General features: G+C 39.3%; 1 protein-coding gene across 1 annotated transcript in view; it reads right to left on the reverse strand.

Annotated features, from left to right (window-relative positions):
* Positions 1 to 15,338, reverse strand: part of SLC9C2 (solute carrier family 9 member C2 (putative)) — a 98,178-nt gene extending 82,840 nt beyond the window's left edge. Inside the window, exons 1-4 of the mRNA XM_045397572.2 lie at positions 15,015 to 15,338; positions 12,958 to 13,058; positions 10,686 to 10,814; positions 3,808 to 3,973 (exon numbers count right to left, since the gene is read on the reverse strand). Coding sequence (XP_045253507.1) covers positions 3,808 to 3,973; positions 10,686 to 10,814; positions 12,958 to 13,058; positions 15,015 to 15,141 — 523 coding nt within the window. The 5' untranslated portion in view covers positions 15,142 to 15,338. The remainder of the gene's footprint in view (positions 1 to 3,807; positions 3,974 to 10,685; positions 10,815 to 12,957; positions 13,059 to 15,014) is intronic.
* Between the last annotated feature and the right edge of the window lie 11,599 nt (positions 15,339 to 26,937).

Here is a 26,937-nt window from a genome sequence, read left to right on the forward strand (position 1 = left end):
ATGGCGATTCCTCAAGGATCTAGAACTAGATGTACCATATGACCCAGCCATCCCATTACTGGGTATATACCCAAAGGATTATAAATTATGCTGCTATAAAGACACATGCACACGTATGTTTATTGCAGCACTATTCACAATAGCAAAGACTTGGAATCAACCCAAATGTCCATCAGTGACAGATTGGATTAAGAAAATGTGGCCCATATACACCATGGAATACTATGCAGCCATAAAAAAGGATGAGTTTGAGTCCTTTGTAGGGACTTGGATGCAGCTGGAATCCATCATTCTTAGCAAACTATCACAAGAACAGAAAACCAAACACCACATGTTCTCACTCATAGGTGGGAACTGAACAATGAGATCACTCAGACTCAGGAAGGGGAACATCACACACCGGGGCCTATCATGGGGAGGGGGGAGGGGGGAGGGATTGCATTGGGAGTTATACCTGATGTAAATGACGAGTTGATGGGTGCAGCACAGCAACATGGCACAAGTATACATATGTAACAAACCTGCACGTTATGCACATGCACCCTACAACTTAAAGTATAATAATAATAAATAAATTTTTAAAAAAAAAAAGAAAAAAAAGAAAAAAAAAAAAAAAGAAACTTTTTCTCCAGGATTTCTTTAAATTTTTTGTTCCTCCCTCTCTTTTCTTTTAGGGACTCATACATTAGGTCATTTGAAGTTGTCCACAGCACAATGATGCTCACTTCATGTTTTCTGGTCTTTTTCTCTCTGTGTTTCATTTTAGATAGTTTCTATTGCTACATCTTCAAGTTCTCTCATCTTTTCTTCTACGGTGTCTAATCTGTTGTCATTAACAGTCACAATCATCTCATTTTACTACTTGTTACTACCTTTGACTATGACAGAAGGCATAAAAATACTGGTTAAACAGGTTGAGAGACTACTAGCACATTTGATTTATCTGGTGAAGAAATCCTTTAATTCTTCTCTCACATTTGGTGAACTAATCAGAACAAGTAAGGTATAAGGCTTGGTGTATAAAGTTTTGGATTTGATTTATATTTTTAATAGTAAGACACAACAAGAATTACTCTCCACCTTCTCTTTTGGCTTAATGTGGACCTAATTTATATTGATTCATTGTAAAATTTGGAAAAGAAAAGAATAAAACAAATCTTCTATAATTCTATGATGACCCAGATATAACCATTTTAATGTTGAAGTCCTTTTCTAAGCATATGGTTCTTTTTACTCGACTGAGATCATACTAACACTCTGTATTTTATTTCTTTACAAGATCCTCTTCCAGATTTGCTTTAAAATAAGAGTTAAGCCCTTACACTCTTTTAAAACAGGTAATGGATAGACAATTTCTTTTTAACTTACATATGAACGTCTACTACATTTTTGACTGGGCCAGTCCACCTTAGATTTAGGTTGCACAGGTTTACAGTGCAGACAGGCACCTCATCAAAGAAACACCAGTAACATTATAGAAATTGTAGTTCTGTATATTATGATAATTTTAGGCATTTGGCAAAAAATAGTTTTTCCTTTAAAAAATTAATGTATTATGACTATTAAATAGAAGAAAACTGTTTTGAAGGAAGAACCATTTATCTAATTCACACATAGAGACAATATGATGCTCCAGCCAACACCCAAAACAAGTGAGAGTGACTTTCCCCATAAAATTAAGTCAAATTTGTCTTATCAGGAGACAATGCTACTGGATCCAGAATCCATCTAACCTCCTGAGTGTTGCTGACATAAAAAAATATATAAATTAAGAGCCAATCCAATACCTTCACTAGTTTTGTCTTAAAGAAATAGAAGACTTTCAGCCGGGTGCAGTGGCTCATGCCTGTAATCCCAGCACTTTGGGAGGCCGAGGTGGGTGGATCATCTGAGGTCAGGAGTTCGAGATCAGCCTAGCCAACATGGCAAAACCCCATCTCTACTAAAAAATACAAAAATTAGCCAGGAGTAGTGGCACATGGCTGTAATCCCAGCTACTCAGGAGGCTGAGGCAGGAGAATCACTTAAACCCAGGTGGCGGAGGTTGCCATGAGCCAAGATCGCGCCATTGCACTTCAGCCTGGGGTATAGAGGTAAACTCCATCTCAAAAAAAAAAAAAGAAAGAAAAGAAAAGAAAAGAAGACTTTCTACTGTACTCCTTTTTTTGAAAAAAAATTGAATGTTGAAACTGCAATAAATAACATTTATAGTTTATTATAACCATTTACAGTCAAGAGAGTGCAGAAAGGACAGCAGGAAGAAAAATGAGGTAATGAAACACGAGGTAAATACAAATGGTTGAAAGAATAAGACAGGTAAGGAAAGACAGAAAGAAACTGTACTTACAGGAGCAAAGGGAAAAAAGAGAACAGGATCAGAGTCTTTGAGAAACATATCTACCTTGTAACAATTTAGAACAGAACCTCCAAAAGTGCCTAAAACCCTATGTTTTCCCAGCTAGGAGTATGAAAATAAGAATATCACATGCTGGAAAGGTTGGAGGTTTCTCACTCCAGTCATAAGGTAGTATATTTCCACTAAATACAACCGATATTTTAAAATTTGTTAGGAAAATATTTCTGAGTCAAAAAACAGAAACCATAGCATATAGCCATTCATGTTGGTACTTCTGTGTTAATAAAACCTGATTTTTTGGCCCAGTAATCCCATTACTGGGTATATACCCAAAGGAATATAAATCATTCTACTATAAAGACACATACACACGCATGTTTATTATAGCACTATTTACAATAGCAAAGACATGGAACCAACCCAAATGCCCATCCATGATAGACTGGATAAAGAAAATGTTGTACATATACACCATGGAATACTATGTAGGCATAAAAAGGAATGAGATCATGTCCTTTGCAGGGACATGACTGAAGCTGGAAGCCATCATCCTCAGCAAACTAACACAGGAACAGAAAACCACACACCACATGTTCTCACTCATAAGCAGGAGTTGAACAATGAGAATATACGGACACAGGGAGGGGAACAACACACCCCGGGGCCTGTTGCAGGGTGGAGGTGAGGGGAGCGAGCTTAGAGTACGGGTCAATAGGTGCAGCAAACCACCATGGCACACATATACCTGTGTAACAAATCTGCACATTCTGCACATGTATCCCATTTTTGTTGTTGTTGTTGTTTATAGAAGAAACAAAGAAAAAAAAAAACCTGACAATAGGGGGATATTTCAGAGTGAAATCATCTTCCACCTTACCAAATAATATGGGAAATAGTGCAGGACTCCAAGTCCTCTTGGGAATAAGCTTTTATTGAGTAATATATTTGAGTGCCAGACTATATCTTTACCGCTTTTCTTGAAGATAAACTATAACCCCCTCCACCACCTGCCAAACCTTAGCTACTCCAAATGGAGGCAGTTCTAACAAGAGGTAGCAAGGCCTTGGAATAGTCTCGTTAGGGATCTTTAATGTTTCTTCTTATTGGTAAACAAACTCACCAACTTAGAATATCTACCTTGTGGCTGAGAATTCACTGGAACAGAATAAGAATGCCAATTTTTATCACCTTCTAGAAGGTTACATTTTCTTTGAAAAAAACTGAAAAAGTTCCTTGGAGATTATAATTGGCGCTATTTATCTCATCTCCTTGGTGGTTGTCTTATTTGCACTGTCTCCTTCAAGTCAGTCAGTGCTCTACCTCTCAAAGTGAAAAAAAAGCACGGATTCTTATTCTTCCAGGTGCACAATTCATGCAAGAAAAATGTAATCAAAAGAAAATAATGTAACCTTATATTTTCAAGATAAGAGAGAGAAATAAATGTGACATACCAATAGTTTTTAGTGAATTCACAGAACGAAGAGGATCTGTAATGCCAAGGGTGATGCTAAAGAGTAGGCAAGATTGCAAATCCCATGAAGCTTTATTGAATTTTATAACCACATATCCAAGTATGATGCTTGCTGTAGAAAAGCTAATTAATCCAGTTAACAAGACCTGTGAACCAATTCATAACACAGTATTAGACTAAACATCTAAAGATGGCATGATGGCATTTACTTATATCCTAAGAGTCAGATCTTGGTTGTAAATGTTATACAATTACCCTGGAAGATAACTTTAAAAGGTATTCTAGTTTAACCACCTGCCACAAAGAAACCACCCCTTTCAAATAAGCAAGATTCTACCTTATTATTAAAAAGACTGACTCAACTATCTTTCTTGTTGTTATTCTAGTTCAATAGTTCTCAATATTGAAAGGTTCTTAAAACAGAATGCAAATTTCTCCTGCTTCTATATAAAACATATCCTGATTAGTTTGGAAAGTAAATTGTTACTGACATATTGTATCTAGTACATGACACAAATTTATATACCAAGACTCTAAAATATTCACAGAAAATCTCCCCCTTTACCTTTTATTAATTGTAAAACAAGTAGTTCTGCAATAGAGAAAGGGGAGGCCATGAAATGCTTGAGATTAAGTGATTTACAGAGTTTTGTAATTTCTATGCACACATTGTTTATGCCCAAGTATAAGAAAGTATTCATTTTTCAAAATTATCCTCAGGAAAAAAATAGTTGTGTTATCAATCCTTTTCTTATTTTCCATCTCTGTCTTTTGTTTTACTTTCTGTGAGGTTTCCACAATTTGCCCATTAGGTCCTTTTATTTCTTTATCTATCATAATGTCATATGGTTTTTCTTCTCAAATCTCTTAAGAACATGAATTACATTAAGGAATTTTTTAAATGTTAAATTAACTTGTTCTGGAATAAACACAACTTGATCATGTTTTTATTATTTATATGTTACTGGATATATTTGTGCCAAAATTTTGTGTAGAATTGCTCTATGTTTGTGGGTGACATTGACTTATGATTTTTTCTTTCTCTTAATATTTCTGTATAGTTTTGGCGTTAAGGTTAAACAAGCCTTATAAAATAAGTAAGGGAGGAGGCCAGGTGCTGTGGCTCATGCCCATAATCCCAGCACTTTAGGAGGCAAGGCAAGAGGATCTCTTGAGTTCAGTAGTTAAAGACCAGCCTGGGAAACATAGTGGGACCCCCACCTCTAAAAAAAAGGATTAAAAATTAGCTGAGCATGGTGGTGCATAACTGTAGTACCAGCTACTCAGGAAACTGAGGTGGGAGGATTGCTTAAGCACAGGAGTTTGAAGTTGCAATGAACCATGATATTACCACTGCACTCCAACCTGGGCAACGGAGCAAGACTCTGTCTCTAAAAATAAAACAAAGTAAGTGTGGGAGGATTTCCCCTTTTACTCTTGTCTTTAAGACATAAGATTGGTGTTATCTTTCATACTGGTTCACATAACTTACATTTAAAATAGTTTAGGTATCATTTTTTTGGAACATTTTTATTTGCCAATTCAATTTTTAATGATTATGGGACTATTTGGGTCTTTTTAAATTCTAGAATAGACCAGCCACGGTGGCTCATGCTTGTAATCCTAACATTTTGGAAGGTTGAGGCAGGAGGATTGCTTGAGGCCAGAAGTCTAGAAAGCAGCCTGGACAACAGAGCGAGACCTTGCCTTTACTAAAAATAAGAAAAAATTAGCCAGGCATGGTGGCATGTGCCTGTAGTCCCAGCTATTCCAGAAGCTGAGACGGGAGGATCACTTGAGCCCAGGAGGTTGAGGTTGCAGTGAGGGGTAATCATGCCACTGTGCTCCATCGTGGGTAACAGAGCTAGACTCTGTCTCAAAAAAAAAAAAATAGATACATAAATAAATAAAAAGAAATTCTAGTGTAAGTTTTGGCAAATTACATATTTTTAGGAATTTCCCATTTTGTCCAAGTTTTTAAATATTTTTGCTGAATCATAAAGAAAATAAGGCATCAAAACTAGAGGGATGCAGTTAAAGCAGTGTTTAAAGGGAAACTTATAACATTAAATGCATATATTGGAAAAGAATAAAGGTTAAAAATGTTTATGATTCAATTAAGCCTAGCAGTAGGTTAGATATTGTTAAAGATAAAGTAGTAAATGAGAAACTAAATTTGAGGAAATTACATACAATAGAGTTCCGAGAGATAAAAGACAGAGAATTAAAAATCATGGAGAATATGATGGAAAATCTACAACTAATGGGAATTTAAGAATGAAATAACAAGCCTGGCGCAGTGGCTCACTCCTATAATCCCAGTACTCTGGGGGACCCAGGCAAGCGGATCATCTGAGGTCGGGAGTTCAAGACCAGCCTGGCCAACGTGGTGAAACCCCATCTCTACTAAAAGTGCAAAAATTAGACAGGTACGGTGGCGGATGCCTGTAATCCCAGCTGCTCAGGAGGCTGAGGCAGGAGAATCACTTGAACCCAGGAAGCGGAGGTCACAGTGAGCCAAGACTGTGCCATGGAACTCCAGCCTGGGCAACAGAGTAAGACTCCATCTCAAAAAAATAAAAATAAAAATAACAGAGTATAGAAAATATTTAAAAGATAATAGCCGAAATGTGGCTAGAATTGATGAAATATATTAATTCTCAGATTTAGTAACCATAAGAAGTCTTAATATGTATAAATAAAAAGATACTAACACCCAGAAACATCACAGTGAAACTAAAATAGTCCCCCTTTATCTGCAAGGGATATGTTCCAAGATCCCAGTGGATGCCTAAAACCACGGATAGTACCCAACCCTATATATACTATAGTTTTTTTAAATGCATACATATCTATGATAATGTTTAATTTATAAATTAGGCACAGTAAAAGATTAACAATAAGTAATAATAAAATAGAACAAGTATAACCACGTGACAGCATCACTACTCTTGCACTTTGGAGCTATTATAAAGTAAAATAAGGGTTATATGAACACAAGCACTGTGATACTGTATGTTCTATCTGATAACTGAGATGGCTACTAAGTGACTAACGGGCAGGAGATAATGTATACACAGTGGGTATGCTGGCCACAAAGACCACTAAATTTAAAAAGATGACTATTCACAGACCTTTAATGGAAAGGACACAAAATCACAGCTAGATAGGAGTAAGTTCTAGTGTTCTAAAACACTGCAGGATGACTATAGTTAACAGCAATATATTATATAGTTTCACACAGCTAGAAGGAAGACATTGAATGTTCCCTACATGAAGAAATAATAAATGTTTCAGATGATGAATATGCTAATTACCCTGATCTGATCAGTTATACATTATATATATTGAAAGATCACTATGTATTCCATAACTATGTACAATTATTAGTCAATTTAAAAATACAATTTTTAAAAAGCTGCTAGAGCAAAACTTCAGGAAAAAGGAAGCTGAATCCAGAAAGATGGAGTTGGATGCAAGAAGGAGCAGTGAGCAAAGAAATTGAAATTGGTAAGCATTTAGATGAGTGTAGAGAAGCACTGGTACCTAAAACATTACAATCGCAATAATAATGACAATGACTAATTTCAGGGATGGTAGTATTATGTCAATAATGTAATAAAATATAAGATGAGAAAGGATAATTAAAACATTCTGAAGTTCCTGCATTATTTGGAGGAAGGTAGAGACATTTAGCTTTAGACTTGTTAAGTCAAATATAATTATTAAAATTTAAGATTTTTTAAATGTACGAAACCAGTAAGAGAATTGTATTTAGGAATATAGCAATTTTTACTGCATTTAACAGAAAGGAGTGCTTATAGTGTCAATAAATGGAGATTTTGGTCGTTTTGTTTTTTGTTTTTGTTTTTGAGATGGGGTCTCGCTCTGTTGCCCAGGCTAGAGTGCAATGGCGCAATCTCGGCTCACTGCAACTTCTGTCTCTCACGTTCAAGTGATTCTGCTGCCTCAGCCTCCCGAGTAGCTGGGATTACAGGTACATGCCACTAGGCCCGGCTAATTTTTTGTATTTTTAGTAAAAGCAGGGTTTCTACTAAACCTGACCTCGTGATCTCCCTGCCTTGGCCTCCAAAGTGCTGGGATTACAGGCGTGAGCCACCGCGCCTCAAGTAACCCTAAATCCAGAATAAACAGCCTTATGTTAGTATGTTGGCTCCCAGTGCTCTTAAGGACCCAGGCTCTTTTTTCTCTTTATGTTCAATCATATATAGTGCCTGTTCTCATGTTCACTACTTCACAATCTCAAGATGAATACTCATTCTAGACCACTGGGAAGGCTCCAGGCAGAAAGAGAGGTAAAGCAAAGAGCAAAAAGCACATGCCAGCTGATTTAACCCCCTTATTAAGGGCTTTCTAGAAGCCCATTCAGCAAACTTTTGTACATTTTTCATTGGCCAAACTATCTTCTTAGGGTATCAAAGTTGTTAGGGATGCTTGGAAATATGACATTTTACACTAGACCTATTGCCATACCAAACGAAAAATTTTAAGTTTCTGTTGGTGAGAAAGAGAGGGAGACTGCATATTGGATAAGCAACCAGAAATGCCTGCCACCAAAAAATAGAACATGAAACTTTTAAATTAGTAGAAGGAACAAAAGGGATAAAGGAAACTGAATTAATTCAATTAATTGAGAAAAGGAAGAATGAGACAAAGCATGGCAAATAAAAGGATAAAATAATATATGAGAAAAAGTTCAAATATATTTCTTTTAAAAACTTTATTTTCAATTTATAAACAGTAAAATCTACTCTTCGGGTGTACAGTAATATGGGTTTTGATAAATGCATACAGTTATGTAATCACACCGAAACTAAGAAACGACAGATACATCACTCCCAAAAATTTCCTCATGCTACATCTTTGTGGTCAATTCTTTTCCCCAACCCCATTCCCTAGCAACCGATGATGTTCTCTAGACCTATAGTTTTGCCATTTTTAGAAGGTCTATGAATGTAATTATATAATTTGTATGTACCCCTTGGAGGCTGGCTTATTTCTCTTAGCACAATGCATTTTAAATTCTTCCTTGTTGTGCCTATCGATACTCCATTCCTTTTTTATTGCTGAGTAATATTTCATTGTAAGATGTTCCACAGTTTATCCATTCACCAGCTGAAGAACGTTTGAGTTGTTTCCAGACATTTGAGGTTATAAATAAAGCTACTATACAGATTCATGTAGAGGTTTTGTAAACATAAGTTTTCATTTCTCTTGGGTAAATACATCGGAGTGAGATTGGTGAGTCATGTGGCAAGTATATATTTAACTTTATAAGAAACTCCCAAACTGTTTCCCAAAGTGGTTGTACCATTTTGCCTTCTCTCTAACAATGTATGTAAGTTTCATTGTCTTCATATCTTCACCAGCACTTGGCATTAACAGGTTTGTTGTTGCTATTCCAATAGGTACATAGTGGTATCTCATTGTGATTTTAGTGTGTATTTCTCTAGTGACTTATCATGTTGAGCATCTTTCCAAGTGCTTTTATTCCATCCATATATCTTCCTTGGTGTCTCAAATCTGTTCAAATCTTTTCTCTTCTAAATCTATTTTTAATTACAATAAATACTAATGGACTAAACTAGTTTTTAAAAGGAAGCACAAATTATCAACCTGTATAAAATAAAAAAAATCCAACTGTATACTCTTAAAAAGATACCAAAATCTTGAAAACAAAAGGATGGAAAAATTGTAGCAGGCAAATACCAAAATAAAGCTGATGTAACTGTAGTAATACCAAATAAAATTGTTTTAAGGCAAAAACCATTATTTGGGATAAAAGGGAAACTAAATAATAAGAAAAAAATTAACTGGGAAATATAGCAATATTTGTAGACACTTAATAACAACCTCTATTTGTATAAAGTAAAAACTGACATAATTGCAAGGAGAAATTGATAAATCCACAGTGATAGGGGAAACTTATTAAATTGAACTGAAAAACACTATTGGGAAAAACATAGAAGATTGAACTTCATAATTAATAAAACAATCTACTGAACAAATTTAGACCCCTACACTAAATAGAGAATAGACATTTTTACAGCGCAACATTTTAAAAAATCATGTACAAGCCTACAAAGCAAGTTTTCACAAATCAAAGAATTGACATATAAAACACATTCTCTGATTATGGTGTGATAAGAGAAATAATAATAAAACATCATATTTGGAAAATTCAAAACAATTTTTACATAATTAATGGATCAAAAAGTATAAGAAAATGTAGAACTGGATGATGATGAGTACACCAAAAACCAAAACATGTGGGATACCACTAAAAAGAAAATTTAAAACCTTAAATGCACACAGAAAACAAAAAAAGCTAAAAATGAATCAAATATTAATTTAAGATGTTAGAAAGAACAGAATAAAACCAAAATAAAGTGTTCTCTGAAAAAAGAAATAAAACAGTACAACAGGTATGATTAAGAAAAAAAGAGAGAAGGCACAAGTAACAATCTTTGCAGGGAAAATGGGCAAATCTACAGAAACAGTTGAGATTAAGTCAGACGTGGGACTAGAATCCAGATTCTGACATTTATTATCCTTATCTGTGACCTCTAAGCTTCAGTTTGCTCATATGCAAAATGAAAATGATGTTTACTCTGATATTTACACTGAGAATGCCTAGTCACAATGGTCACTCAGCTAATACTAATTCCTTTCCTCTCCCTTCAACTCTTTTTAGTTAGTAGTTCTGTAGAATGAAGAGGGCAAAACAAATAAAATATGAGATTTTGTGAATTATTAATCATCTATATAGGCAGCCATATTCTCTATCAACATGCATAAGCAAGAATTGATCATACTTTGTTTTAAATGTGATCTTACCTGCCAAAACATATTCTTGAGTATATAAAAGTCTACATCCAAAGCAACCATAAATATAATTAAAGGTGAAAAGTAAGAATAAAGTGAAAAACTTGATGTTTTTAGAAGAGGGTAGACAATTTGGTGCACCTAAAGTAACAAAGACAAACAAGAAATTAGTGTGCTACCATTTCCAAGTATTAGAAATTAGGTTGATGCTATGTCAATCAATATAAATTTCAGAATCTTTCAGTATACAGCTAATGAGAGAGTATCTACAAGGGCAGTCTTAAGGGTCTTGTGGTAGATTGCTTGATCTAGCCATCCAGATAAGTTATCTATATAGACCTCTATTCACCAGAGAATTGAGTGGTTTTCGGCTACACAAACACTGCTTGTGGTGTGCAATCAGTATTTTCAAAAATGGTATCCCTACTGTTGGTGATATCAGAAAATATTTTTGGTGATTCACAGGTAAGCATTTTTTAATTTGACTGTTAGATGTTTATTTCAATTCGCTTTAGGTGAGGGAAAGAATCTTAAACAGGTACTTGTTTCACAGAGTGAATTTGGCTTAGGATTGGCTTAGGATTTTTAAATCTTTAAGTGAGTCAGTAGAGAAAAATAATTCATAGAAAATAGCAGATTGTATACATAAGACATAAATCATGAAGGTTGTACACAGATTAATGGAAAATACAACAACAACAATTGAAGTGCTATAAATGTTCCCTCCTAAAAAGTTTATTTTGGCCCAATCGACAGTTTAACTTTCATTACTTCACCTCCCTATCCCTCAGTTTGCTCATCTGTAAAATGGAAATAGAGTATCTGTTTTCAATGGGTTGCTGTTAGAGTGAATAAATTAACTCAAGGGTTAATAAACTAATAAATTAATAAATACAAAGCACTTAAAAGAGAACCTGGCACTTATTAAACACCCTAAAGATGTCAGCTAGTAGTACTGGTGGTATTTCAGAAGATTGGGAAGAAGCGTTTACAATCCTAGATGGGTATAAGCATTATCTCCATTTTAAAAAAATAAAGGAATGAGTGGAGGCAAATTGTTATTGATCACACTGCTATGCAGTTGAAATCAGAAGTTAATACTAGGTTGATAGTGAATGAATGTTTTCTTGTATCTATGGTACATATTATATGAAGCATGTTTTACATTTAATCTGGCAGTGAGCTTGCCTCATGATGAACATAACTGCTACCTTTTATAAGCAGGTCCCCCCCGCCCTTTTTTTTTTTTTTTTTTTTTTGAGACGGAGTCTCGCTGTGTCGCCCAGGCTGGAGTGCAGTGGCATGATCTCGGCTTACTGCAAGCTCAGACTCCCGGGTTCATGCAATTCTCCTACCTCAACCTATAAGCAGGCCTTGTATAAGAAAAGAGCAGGGAAGAAGCCAGTGTATGTGTGCAGGGTAAGGAAGCCAGAGCAAGGCTTCAGAAGCAGATGATGAACCCAAGAATGCAAACACATTATCCTTGCTTGCTTTTTTTTTTTTTTTTTTTTTTTTTTTTTGAGATGGAGTCCCGCTCTGTCACCCAGGCTGGAGTACAGTGGCGCGATCTCAGCTCACTGCAAGCTCCACCTCCCGGGTTCACACCATTCTCCTGCCTCAGCCTCCAGAGCAGCTGGGACTACAGGCCCACTACCAAACCCGGCTAATTTTTTGCATTTTTTAGTAGAGACGGGGTTTCACTGTGTTAGCCGGGATGGTCTTTCCTTGCTTTCTTTCCTTGTTTTCTTTTTTCTTTCTTTTTTTTTTTTTTTTTTTTTTTTTTTTGACAGTCTTGTTCTGTTGCCCAGGCTGGAGTGTAGTGGCGTGATGTCAGCTTACTGCAACCTCCGTCTCCTGGGTTCAAGAGGTTCTCATGCCTCAGCCTCCTAAGTCACCAGGATTACAGGCATGGGCCACCCCTCCTAGCTAATTTTTGTATTTTTAGTAGAGATGGGATTTTGTCATGTTGGTCAGGCTGGTCTCAAACTCCTGACCTTAAGTGATCTACCCACCTCAGCCTCCCAAAGTGCTGGGATAACAGGCGTGAGCCATCACCTGGGCACATTTTCCTCTTATTACTGCTCTTTTGAAGCTTCCCTAATTGATGTGTCCTCTACTGTGTGGTTTTTTTGTTTTTCAAATTTTTAAATACCAGATAGAACTTTTTGAGTAGCTGTTCCCATAAGAAAAAACATTCCATGCATTCAGGGATGAGATGGGAGTGGACTTTATTTTTGGCATTTTTTCCTTTAATTTAGTCTCTAATTTATTGTACATACAGTACCTCAACAGAACTGTAGGCCATCTGTCCTATCACGAATCCCGACAGAGAAAGAATCGTCAAAACAATGACTTCGGAATTCTTTAAACACATCTTCAAAAGCCCTAAAGAAATACATGTATGTGTTATTTAAACATGATAAGTTTCAAAGCAATTTAATTAATATTTCTTTTCTCTAGTTATTTAATTTTAAACTTCTGAGTGTCATATTCTTGTGGATGAATCACTGACATCTGTTATAAATGCTCTCTTAAGGATATGACACATGATGAGGCATCTCTCACAGATTTGCCTGCTTCCAATTTGCCTGCCCAGTGACACATCAGAATAACGTATGGGTTTCTTACTAATGGATCTGATGGTGAGAAATTACGGAAAGCCCAATTTTACATCTACATAGTACACCTTCTATTAATAATTCCTCATCCTAAGCTATAGCGACATATTTCTAAAATTTTCCCAAAAGCCAGAAACACATTTAACTGAGCTCTAACTATAGAGAAAACTGCCTTCATGACACTAGTAACAAAAGCCACTCATTATTCTCTATCTGCACTTTCTTGCATTGAAACCTCTACTCTATCTGAAGTTATTCATTTCATTGCCTCTAGAGACAATATATAAACTATAATACAATTAATTTATGCCTAGGGTAAGATTCATTGGCATCCCAGATTCTGCATTTCCTGACTTCCAGTTATAAGTTAAGCCACATCATTAAATATTAATTGAATACAGAAGGCCTCGACTTACTTTGGGATGGTGCAAAAGTGATACACATTTGGTAGAAACTGTACTTCGAGTACTCATACTATTCTTGTGTTTCATGTTTAGTACAACATTTACTAAATTACATGAGATAGTCAACACTTTTATTATAAAATAGGCTTTGCGTTAGATGATTTTCCCTAACTGTAGGCGAATGTAAGTGTTATGAAAGCTTTTAAGGTAGGCTAGGCTCAGTTATGATGTTCAGTAGTTTAGCTGTATTAATGCATTTCAACTTACAATATTTCAAATTTATGATGGGTTTATTAGGACACAACCTGATAATCAAGGAGCATCTGTATTTGTTATAGGTAAGACCAGATAAAGATATGTTTTTTACACTATTTCTGCAATGCTCTTTACTACTGGAGCATTTGTCTCTACAAAAGATATAGAGCTAGTCCATGGTCATCAGCACCTTGTGATATCAAAAGGGACCAAGGTCATTAGTGAGTATATTAAAGATTCCCAAAGAAAGCAATTTCACTCCTTGATACAATGGGTAAAATTGAAGGAGTTTATACACATTTGTTTATTTGTTTCTGTATAGGATTCCTAGTTCCAGAAAGGATTTTAAAGCAGCTATTTTTCCTTTTTCCTAATCCCTAGTGTTGAATTGTGGGCTAAACCATCTGTGTGTTGGATATGTAACTCGATCTGCATGAATATCATTCTCTATACCTGTTGAATTCTTAATCATTGTTTAAGAGGTCCTTATTCGTGAAGTCTTTCCTAATTTTCTTCTTGGCGTTGGGGTGGGTTACTTATCTTCCCTGAAGAGAGATCACACCAAAAGCCATAATAAAATGGACAAAATGAATGACATCAATTATGTAAGTCATGAATTGTATGCCTGGGCTCTATTTGTGTGTTTGATCCCATTGTCCTCCCCTCGCCTCAGATATTTTGGTCAGGTTAGGTCTGGCCAGGCAGGCATTGTACAGCTCTTCCTCCTTCTTGTGAGCAGAGAATCTTGACCACACCTTTATAGTTATACTTAACACATTGCATAGTAATTATGTGTTTGCCAATCTCCCCCATGAGAGGGCTCCTTGAAGTTAAGTTGTTCTTCTTACATGTCTACCTCACTACCATGCTCAGCAAATGTTACTGAATACAGGAATAGAATAGACACTACTTATAATTAAATGAAGCGAGATTGACAGTATTCACTCATGTCTTGTCAGTTCACTGGGCCCCTTCTTTTGATGTTATGTAGTTGTGATGGCTTTCCACATTGACAGAAGGTTCACAGGGCAGAGGAAAGATGAGTTTCAAAAACAACCACCTACCTCCCAAAACAACAATGAAACATACAAGCGTTGTGAAATGTTCCTCTTCAATAAGGTAGTCAGCTGGCTGCCCGCAGAGTAAATCAGGTCTGTTACTTTTGTTTTGTGCCCAGATGTAAGAACTCATTTTTGCTGCTGCTTTTCCCCAGACCTAACTTGATGGAGTGGTTTGGTTATTATGGACACTTTCACTTCTGCACACTGACCTGTATAGCATGCAAAAAGAACATAAGACCTACCAAGACCCAGTTAATCCATACCCTTTCTACCTAAGATTGTGCCACACTCAGATCTGAACATGTCTCTTCTTGTCACAGGGCACACATTAATACCTCTTGCCCTACCTTTTGCTTCAAGAACATTTTATAGGAACACTAACAGCAATGTTAGTGTTTACTCCCTGTGCTGTTACATGTATATGAGAGAGGGGGTGCATTGACTGGTGCACTTACCATTGTAATGATATAGTAATGTGCTTTCTTTCCCCATTGGACAGTGAGTTTCTCAAAGGCCAGGGCCCGAACTTTCCTTAAGGCTGTGCACGTAGTATGTAGCACGAGATAGGCTGTCCAAAAATATTTGATGGGCTGAACTATTTGAGGGGAAAGGAGCAAGGATAAATGTTATGCTCCCCCTTCTCTGTGGGTATAAATCATTCTCGAATTCCATTTTACCACTCCCACCCTAATATCTCTTTTTCCTCTCTCAGCACCCTTCAAATAAAAGATGGCAAATGGGAAACAAAGTCAAAGTTGAGTCACACCAGTTAAGGTCGGGAGTGAGGATAAGGGTGAATAACCTAAAAATAAAGGAAAAGACCAAGGTTGAGGTTTGATCATATGATGCCTTTGAGTGAATTAGAAAAAGTCCCCCTTCCTCAGAGCAATGAAGCCTGACAACAAGGCACATAGCTTGGCATGTGACTACCAGGCTGGATTTCAGTCCCAGTATCCCACCTCAGTTGGTGCTCTGTATAGGATGTAACCAATGCAAATCTATGCAGTGGTCCTGAGAAAGATTTGTACTGTTTTATTTTTCCTTGCAGCTAGCCTTAACCTAAAAATCCTAGAGGTTCCTCAAGTATCTCCAATAATATTTAAGGCTTATCTTTGGTCCTTTGTTTTGTACTTGTTTGGTCTACAGGTCACAATGATTCTGGTGTGAAGCAGAGGATGGGCCAGAAAGAGATTCAAAATGCTACATCTTCAAATCACTTCACCTGTCCCTCAAGTAGCCCTTCAGGTCCTTGGCATCTTCAACTCCCGCTATCCTCATGTGTAATGACCCTCAAATTAAGTTCTTCTACAAATTACCCAGATCAGAGACATGTTCCTTAAAGATTAAGCTGCTTCAAAGTTGAAATTGAGATGAAGGCTCTCAAAATCCCAAAATACAATGCACAGTTATGTTTCTGTTTGCTAGGGACAGTACTACCAACTGATATCACACCAAAATCCATTTCCATGCCTACTTCCCATTGGTTTCTTGCCAACCTGCTTTCATTCTGATTGGCTGCCTACAATATCCCCACCCCCAATCCAGAAGAAGCCAAGTGATCTAGTTCTGGGGAAGCTTTCATTTTTTAACCCTCAAGCTATGTAGGTACCCACAACTGTTTTAACTGATTTTTTTTTCTTTTGCTGACATTGTAGAAGGAATTCATGAATTGTACAAGTATAATCAAAGACAACCAAAAATTTTTACTTTTCCCTTCAAAAGCTAAGTGTAGTGTAGCTCCCCCATAGTCTAAGTTAGAGAAGACTACTAACAGCCTGTTTTTCCTTCTGTGCTCAGCTAGCCTTATCTGTACTTGCTAGTTTCACATTCCCTGGGGCTCAGCCAGTTCCTGCTTCACCTCCCTAGCACAACTGCAAAGTTACAAGGTTAATACAGAAACATGGTTTCTCAGGGATGTGGAACATGCAGTATAAATGTAAAAGACTGATCAACTGCCTTTGTTCTTGCTTCTGTGAGTACACTTTCTGCATCACGTAGCTCGTGGCCACTGACTGCTTAAAAGGTGGCTGCTTTCTTTGTCCGGGGCTCAAACTTCCCTGGATGCTACTCCTACTGAGCCAGGTGATCACCTTTTAATAAAGACCTTTCCTGAACTCACTCTGTTCAGTCTCTCCCATCTTTGATTGTCTCGCCACATTTCTGGCGGCCTGTCCGGGATTGGAGACGGCAGGTTTCTGTCTCCTCTGCTTGTGGGCTAGGGCCCCAGGACATGGGAGTTGTGGGACCCTTGGCACCACTGGGTAAGACTTAGCCCAGAAGGACAACGACTCTCCTAGGTCTTGGAGCCTTCCCCTGACAGTGCAAATGGAACCAACTCGGGAGTTGCAGGACAGTCACAGGAGCAGCGCGCAGGCAGACTACTGAACTGCAGTAAGGTTGGGCCCTAGGAAAGTCCATCCCATAAGGACGGAAGGGAGCTTGATCACCTCCCAGGGAACAACCACTTATCCAACAGAGGAGCTGGGGGTGGTAGGAGTGGCTTGCCAATTTGGATGAACCTCATGTCCCCACTAACATGAACTGGAAGAACGGAGAAAATGGGCCGATAGAGCAGCAAGTGCAGCAAGGTAGGGCTTGCTGGCAGGGTGACAAGAGTGGCTTGCCACCCCAACTGGGAGTGTGTGGGTTTGTGTGCACCTACCTGGGACACAAGAGAGGCTCGTTTCATCCAATGAGGAGTCCTAGGTTAGGAGTGGTGTGTGTATGTGTGTGAATGTGGGAGCCTAACTAGGCTTACCTGGGACATGAGAGAGGCTCGTTTCATCTGATAAGGAGTCCTGGGGCAGGGGAGGTGTGTGAAAGTGTGTAAAAGAGATGGTCTTGGGAGAGGCCAACACAGGGAGTGATGTGGGGAGGTGCAGATCTCTTAGTCCAGACTGTGTCCTCCGAGCTGAGTGTGGGACTAGCCAGACCTAGGTCACTGCGTAAGGCTGAGAGGATTAGCTTCATAGCTTCACAGCAGTAGTTGACTGTGACCTGGCTAAGCAGCATCCTAACCTCCAGTAATAGGACCTGGTCTGGTGAATCCAAGAGTGAAAGTGAGAGTGAAAGTGTGCCGTGAGGGAGGAAATTGGAGGAAAAGTGTCAAAGCCAACTCCATTAGAATATATGTTGAAGAACTTTAAGAAAGGTTTTTATGGTGATTATGGAATGAAGTTAACACCACAGAGGCTAAGAACCCTTTGTGAAATTAACTGGCCCTCCTTTAATGTAAGGTAGCCAGTCAAGGGAACCATAGATAAGGAAATAATTGGCCGAGTGTTTCAGGTTGTCACTGGGGTCAGACAACAGCCTGGGCACCCTGATCAGTTCCCAAACTTAGACTCCTGGCTGAGTGTGATTCAGACCTGTCCAAAATGGCTACAGTCCTGCTTTGAAGATTATTGTAAGACTGTAGTGGCTTGTACAAAACAAGGAACCATAGAAAAGACCCAAATCAGGCACAAGGGCTGCTGAACTTGCTGAGATACCGAGAGGCTCTAATACAAGGAATAAAGGCTAGAGGGAAAAAGGCAATGAACATTGCAAAGGTTTCAGAGGTTCATCAGAAACCAGATGAAAGCATCAGTGAGTTCTATGAGAGGCTTTGTGAGGCTTACCGGCTCTACACACCTTTTGACCCAGAAGTGGCAGGGAATCAGTACATGGTTAATGTGGCATTTGTGAGTCAGGCACAAAATGACATTAAGCGAAATTGCAGAAGCTGGAGGGGTTTCAAGGTATGAACATTTCCCAGCTTATCCAGGTGGCAATCAAAATGTTTGTAAATCAAGATGAGGAAGCAAAGTGGGAGGCCAAGCGTAGAGCAAAGGAAAAGGCAGAGTTCTTGGCCACAGCCCTGGTTGAAAGAGAGACTGGATTTGCAAGAGGATGTGGACGTGGTCGTGGACGCAGTCACAGAAGAGGACAAGCTAGCCCAGGTCAGGAGACCAGGACAGGTCAGGAAGATTGGCCTAGACTAGAGAGAGATCAATGTGCAAGATACAAGCAAAGAGGGCTTTGGAAAGATGAATGTCCAGAGAAAGAAAAGGACAAGGACAACAACCAGGGACAGAATGACTGGACAGGGCCTCCTTCCACTGCCAGGCAAGGTGTAGTAGGATCCGACATGGATCTAACTGGGCTGGCAGGAGCCAATGGCTACCTTGAAGACTGAGACAGACCAGACTCCATCTCACTAGGCCTCAAGGAGCCTATGGTCTCAATGGTGGTAAGGGGCCAAAAAATAGACTTTATGGTAGCCACAGGTGCTGAACACTTGGTTGTGACTCAAACAATTAGGCTGTTATCAAAAGACTATGCTAATATTATAGGGGCCACAGGTCACAGAAAAGACATCTTTTTTCAAATCGAAAAGATGTATGATTGGAGACCAAGAGGTTCAGCACGTGTTTTTATACTTACCAAACTGCCCAGAGCCACTATTGGGAAAATACTTATTACAAAAGCTGCAGGCTCAGATCTCCTTTACACCAAGTGGAGACATGACTTTAAGCCTAAGGCAAAGAAAGGCTATGGTATTAACATTCACGTTCCTGAAAACAGAGGAATGGAGACTTTATGAAAGCAGTTGCCAGGAGTGTGGAAAAAGATAGAGTGTGACTGAAGGAGAAAAACTATTCACAGACTTACTTCTTAAGTTACCAGGAGTCCAGGCAGAAGACAATCCCCCGGGGCTGGCAGTGAATCAAGCAGTTGTCATAGTAGAGCGACTACAAGGAACCTACCCAGTGTGGATCCGCCTATATCCCATTCCCATGGAGGCCAATTGAGGAATTGAAAAACACTTAAAAAGGTTCCTTGAGTTTGGAATAATAGAAAGATGTGTTTCCTCATGGAATACTCCCCTATTGCCGGTGTTAAAACCTTCTGGTGACTATCCACCTGTACAAGACTTAAGGGCAGTCAACAAGGTGGCAGCTATACTGCATGCTATTGTGCCTAACCCGTACACTATGCTTGGACAAATACCTGCTAGTGTTGCTTGGTGCACATGCTTAGACATAAAAGATGCATTTTTCTGCATTCATTTGGCCCCTGTAAGCCGAGATATCTTTGCCTTTGAGTGGGGCCCATCTCAGTATACCTGGACTAGACTTCCCCAAGGATTTAAAAACTCCCCAACTATCTTCGAAGAAGCACCTGCCTCAGACTTAAAGGCTTTCACGCCACCTAGGACCGATGTGTCTTGCTGCAATACATAGATGATTTGTTGCTAGCTGCACCCACCAGAAAGGAATGTATCCAATGACAGAGAGTCTCCTTCAAGTGCTGTGGAAAGCTGGCTATAAAGTATCTAAGGAAAAGGCACAGATCTGTGGCCAAGGAGTCCAGTATCTTGGATTTTACATCTCCCAAGGGTGGTGTGCGCTTGGGCAAGAGCAAAAAGAGACTATAGCATTCCTCAGCCAGACACAAGGTGACTAGTGCAGAAATTCCTAGGGGCAGCTGGTTTCTGCCACATGTGGATCCCCAACTACTCACTCTTAGCAAAACCTTTTAATGAGGCAATGAAAGGTGGGAGAAAGGAGCCCCTCCTTTGAGAAAAGAAACAAGATATGGCTTTCAAGAAAATTAAGAAAGCCTTAATCCAGGCACCAGCACTAGGGCCGCCAGACATGGCAAAGCCCTTTTACCTGTATGTTCATGAAAGAAAAGGAATGGCTACAGGGGTCTTAGTGCAAATGCTAGGGTCGTGGTATCAGCCTGTAGCCTATTTGTCTGAGCAAGTAGACTTGGTGGCTATAGGATGGCCACCCTGTTTCAAGGTGCTGGCCACCACTGCCTTGTTAGCTGAGGACGCTAACAAACTCACATTTGGACAGAAGCTGATAATTTGGGTGCCCCACACAGTTGTCACCCTGATGGAACAGAGAGGACACTGTTGGCTCTCTAACCCTTGGATGCTAAGATACCAAGGCCTCCTATGTGAGAATCCATACATCACCTTAGAGACTGTGAATACCCTAAATCTGGCCACACTGTTACCAATAGAATATGCGGAGCATGGGAAGCCCCCGTTATATGCCCCAGGGTACCACTGCTGTATAGAAACAGTGGATGAGGTCTTTTCAAGCCAAAAAGACTTGAAAGACCAGCCTCTAAAGGACTCTGACATTGAATATTTTACTGATGGAAGCAGCTTCATATCTGAAGGTATCAGAAAGGCCAGATATGCTGTCGTCAGATTAAGCTCAGTGACCAAAGCCTGCCCTCTACTGGTCGGAACCTCAGCACAGAAGGCAGAACTAATAGCTCTCACAAGAGCACCATTTCTAGTGAAGGGAAAGTCAGTGAACATCTATACTGACTCAAGATTTGCTTTTGCCACCTTGTATGCTCATGGAGCCATTTACAAAGAAAGAGGACTGTTAACTACTGAAGGAAAGAAAACAAAAAACAAAAAAGAAATAGAGCAGCTCCTAGAGGCTGTATGGGCTCCAAAGGAAGTAGCAGTTATCCACTGTAAAGGACATCAAACAAGAGGAAGTGATAAGGCTATAGGAAACAGAAAAGCAGACAAGGAAGCAAAAAAACGGCTGCAATGACAGAAATAACAAAGAAAGAAGAGACTTATACTATGCCCTTACTAGAGCCTCCCCTTGCAGAGACTCCTAACTACTCATCCAACGAGAAGGCATGGTTTGCGCAGGAAAATGGGAGTTATCAAAAAGGAGGCTGGTGGAAGTTTTCAGATGGGAGGCTTCCATTCCAGAAGCCATTGCTCCCGATTTATAAAGCAGTTTTACCAAGGAACACACATGGGGAAAACGGCTTTAGAAATTCTTGTAGGGCAGTATTTCTATGTGCCACGCCTAACTGCCATCACTCGAGCCGTCTGCAAGCAGTGTGTTACTTGCGCCCAGAATAACCCAAGGCAAGGGCCTACTCGGCCCCCAGGAATTCAGGAAACAGGAGCAGTGCCATGTGAAAACCTACTTGTAGACTTTACTGAACTGCCTTGGGCTGGAGGTTATCAGTACATATTAGTGTTTGTCTGCACCTTTTCAGGATGGGTTGAGGCATTCCCCACCAGGACAGAAAAGGCATGAGAAGTAACCAGGATATTATTAAAAGACATTATTCCTAGATTTGGACTGCCTCTAACTTTAGGCTCAGACAATGGACCAGCTTTTGTGACAGAAGTAGTACAGCAACTAACTCAGACGTTAAAGATTAAATGGAAACTGCATACAGCCTATCGCCCACAAAGTTCTAAAAAAGTTAAAAGGATGAACCGGACACTGAAACAACTGTTGAAGAAGTTTTGCCAAGAGATACATTTAAGGTGGGATCAGGTATTGCCCATGGTCCTTCTCCGAGTCACAAATACCCCTACTAAATTAACCAGGTATTCACCCTATGAGTTAGTGTATGGCCAACCACCCCCACTTATATCTCAGGTAAAAGGAGATTTAAAGGAAATTGGAGAACTGATCCTAAGAAGACAAATGCAAGCATTAGGTGAGATAATGCAAGAAGTACAAGCATGGGTAAGAGAAAGAATACCTGTTAGCCTTACAGATGCAATACATCCCTTTCCACCCAGGGACTCTGTATGGGTTAAACACTGGAATCCTACCACCATCGGGCGCTTATGGGATGGTCCCCATATTGTGATCCTGTCTACACCTACCGCTATTAAAGTTACAGGTATTACACCTTGGATCCATCACAGCCTACTGAAACCTGCAGTCTCAGTCCAAGACCAGTAGACGAGTCAGCAAGATCCAGATCATCCAACTCGAACTTGCAGAGAAATCAAGGCGCAGCAGGAAAAGATGACTACCCTGCTCCGACCACACCAGAGGCTGGTCAGCCAATGTACGGCTGAAGCTTGAGAAAACGTCAAGCCCTGATCTAGTCACGCAACCAGAAACTGACTAGTCTATGCACGGCCAAAGCCTGAGGAAGTTGGTGCCAGATAAGTAAATGTAGATTGAATTTGCAAGTGTAGTTATACTATTGCTTATACTGATTGTCTTGCTGTCATGCTCTTTGTAATTGTTATCAAACTTGTTGCCTAGGAGGATGCCCGTGCATAGTATAAACTTGATCACACTAATAACAATAATGTTAGCAGTCACAGGAGGAAACCAAGATAACTGCCATTATTGTATAATAGAAGCTTGGTCTGGTAAAAGTATAACTAAGACCCTGTTATATGAAACTTATTATAAATGTACAGGACAGGAACTCCCCTGGAGACACGTGTTTATAATCAAACCAGCTACTCAGTCTGTGACCCAGGAAATGGGCAACCTCAAGTGTGTTATGATCCAGGCCTTCCACCCTATGACTTCTGGTTTGAAATCCAAATAGGGAAACCTTTGTTACCCTCATAGGCCAATCCTAAAGACGCTGGAACTAGAAAACTCATAAGCAAAACACAGGTGTTCCCTTATTCACATAAAGGATCTGTTTCTATATATTTTGATGCCTGTCAGGCTGCACACCTCAGCATCCTAACCAATCTAGGATGAGTCTGCAAGAAGTTAAGACAAGAAAGAGTCAGCAGTAAAGCTGCTAAGATCATAACAGGAGATCCAGAAGAACAATGTCCTGATTGTAACATTCAACGGACCACACATGAGTTCAACCAACACCTATATACAGGGAGAATACCTCTGCTTGCCAGCCAAGAAGCAAAGATTGGTTGTACGACTAAAACATGCAACCCCCTTAATCTGACCATATTAAAGACAAACATAACTTTTTGGACTAAAGGACATCAAGGAGAGCTAAGCTTTGATCAAGAAGGAGCAAACCTAGGTGTTCCATTAGTCATTATTAAAAAGACTCAATGGGCCGAGCGCGGTGGCTCAAGCCTGTAATCCCAGCACTTTGGGAGGCCGAGACGGGCGGATCACGAGGTCAGGAGATCGAGACCATCCTGGCTAACACAGTGAAACCCCGTCTCTACTAAAAATACAAAAACTTAGCCGGGCGAGGTGGCAGGCGCCTGTAGTCCCAGCTACTCGGGAGGCTGAGGCAGGAGAATGGCGTGAACCCGGGAGGCGGAGCTTGCAGTGAGCTGAGATCCGGCCACTGCACTCCAGCCTGGGTGACAGAGCGAGACTCCGTCTCAAAAAAAAAAAAAAAAAAAAGACTCAACGAGCTAAAGTTCAAGTCAGTCCAATGTCACAGTCCAGATTTTTCAAATCCTTCAATAAATATTTTAACCCCAAGGAGCCAAAAGTTCAGATTCCACCAATGTCAGCCAAGAACCTATTCACTTAGCTAGCTGAAAGTATTGCTACTAATCTTGGAGTCACCTCTTGTTATATATATGGAGGTACCAGTGTAGGTGACCAATGGCCCTGGAAGGCTAGAGAACTAATGCCACAAGATAACTTTACCATACTGGATTTGTTACAAAGTTCAATGCAAACCCAAGGGTCTGGCTATTAAAAACCCCCATCATTGGAAGATACTGCACAGCATGATGGGGAAAAGACTTTCAGACTCCAGTAGGAGACACAACCTATCTAGGTCAACAATATTTTAAAGAGTCTAAGAACAAGAAACAGTGGAGAAGCTTCATAGACAATTCCTCTGTACCAGATTTTAACCCTCTCTCTCTCAGTTTCCAGTGCTGAATCAGTCGTGGTATCAACTAGATGCTCCAAACGTTTGGAGAGCACCAGCAGGACTATACTGGATCTGTGGGACGAAAGCCTATCAACTATTGCCCAAGAAATGGACCAGAGCCTGTGTGTTAGAGACAATAAGACTATCCTTCTTCTTGCTCCCACCGAAACAAGGGGAAGATTTAAGTTACCCAGTCTATAATGAAGAAAAAAAAAAGGACCAGAAGAAACATCTTTACTCAGATAAGTACTGTAGAAAAGATAAACACAAACATAAAAAAGGACATTAAGATAGCTAGCTGGAAAGATAATGAATGGCCTCCTAAAAGAATTATCAAATAATATGGGCCAGCTACATAGGCCCAAGATGGATCATGGGTCTTCCACACCCCTATTTACATGTTAAACCAAATTATAAAATTGCAAGCAATACTAGAGATCATAGTCAATGAGACAGCTCGAGCCTTAGATCTGTTAGCCATACAGGCCACTCAAATGAGAGATGCTCTATACCAAAATAGACTAGCATTAGACTATCTCCTAGCCTCAGAAGGAGGAGTTTGTGGTAAGCTTAATTTAACCAACTCTTGCTTACAGATCAATAATAATAGAAGAGCTGTTATGGAAATTACTGCCAGAATGCAGAAGTTAACCCATGCCCCAGTCCAGACTTGGTCCGGGTGAAGCCCAAACTCACTTTTTGGATAATGGTTCTCATGGTTTGGAGGCTTTAAAATCTTGATAACAGGTTTTATAGCTATAATTGGAGGATGTCTAATATTGCCTTGTCTTTTACCTCTCCTCATCAGAAGCATCCAGTCTACTATTGAAACGATAGTGGACCAAACAACTACCACCAAAATGATAGCATTACAAAAATACCCACCAGTCCCCCAGGAAAAATATGTGCCTACACAAGAAAAAATAAACTACTGTGGTGCTCTTTATTAATCTACATTTGTGGTGAACACCAAAGGGGGGATGAAGAAAGAATTCATAAATTTTACAAGTATAATCAAAGACAACCAAAAATTTTTACTTTTTCCTTCAAAAGCTAAGTGTAGTGTAGCTCCCCCATAGTTTAAGAGTCTAAGTTAGAAAAGAATACTAACAGCCTGTTTTTCCTTCTGTGCTCAGCTAACCTTATATGTACTTGCTAGTTTCACATTCCATGAGGCTCAGCGAGTTCCTGCTTCAGCTCTCTAGCGCAACTGCAAAGTTACAAAGTTAATACCAAAATATGGTTTCCCAGGAATGTGGAACATGCAGAAATGTGGAAATGTAAAAGACTGATCAACTGCTTTTGTTCTCACTTCCGTAAGTAGGCTTCCTACATCATATAGCTCCTGGCCACTGACTGCTTACAAGGTGGCTGCTTTCTTTGTCTGGAGCTCAGACTTTCCTGGACACTAGTCCTACTGAGCCAGGTGATCACCTTTTAATAAAGACCTTTCCTGAACTCACTCTGTTCATCTCTCCCATCTTTGATTGTCCCACAACAACATAATAGCTGAAATGGTCAAAGATATTAATGTAGACAGAATCTCCTTCTATATTTTTAATATATACTCTGTATTTCTTATGCCAACACTACCTGGGTCAGCCCTAACCCTCTTCAACACAGTCTTATCTCCCCTCTAATTCTTTTTCAGTCATACTGTTTCATTTTCTTTTTCTACCTCTCCTTCCTTTTCAATGTTTCTCGCTTCTATTTTCCTAACTCCTATCCATCACTGGTTTCTGGTCCTTAATTTGAAGAAACAATGTTACCCATTCTTCATGGGAGGACAAATGCATTCCAAATTCCATGATGCCTGACTTACATACTTCTTGCCTCATATATAATTACTAAAAACAAATACAGTATAAATATTAAACAAATGAACAATAATCATCAATTGGTGGATTACTTTCAAAGAAGAGTTGTTTTGTGACAAATTCTGCTCTCTCATTCCTATACCACATTCATTAAGGTCGCTGCACATCATTGTCCCAAGGGCACCAAGGAGAACATCACAGCAGTAAAATTACACCTTCACTATGTATCAAGAAACCTCTGACAAGTGAGTCTCAATTCCTACTTGATACTAAACACAATTCTAGTCAACAGCTCTATGACTGTGACAAGCAACATTGGTGCCCACATACTAGCTCCTAAAATATTCTTTATGACTTCCTTTTTTGTATAAACTGGTGTGGTTACTTTAAGTCACTGAGCCCATCCCTACTACAATGCCAAGGACTATGTTAAAAAAAAATTGTCTTATTCACAGGTCTGCTCCTAAGAGACCCATTCCTTACTCTTCCCTCTTCTG

The sequence above is a fragment of the Macaca fascicularis genome, chromosome 1, assembly GCF_037993035.2.
Source record: "Macaca fascicularis isolate 582-1 chromosome 1, T2T-MFA8v1.1".
In the NCBI taxonomy this organism is placed as follows: domain Eukaryota; kingdom Metazoa; phylum Chordata; class Mammalia; order Primates; family Cercopithecidae; genus Macaca; species Macaca fascicularis.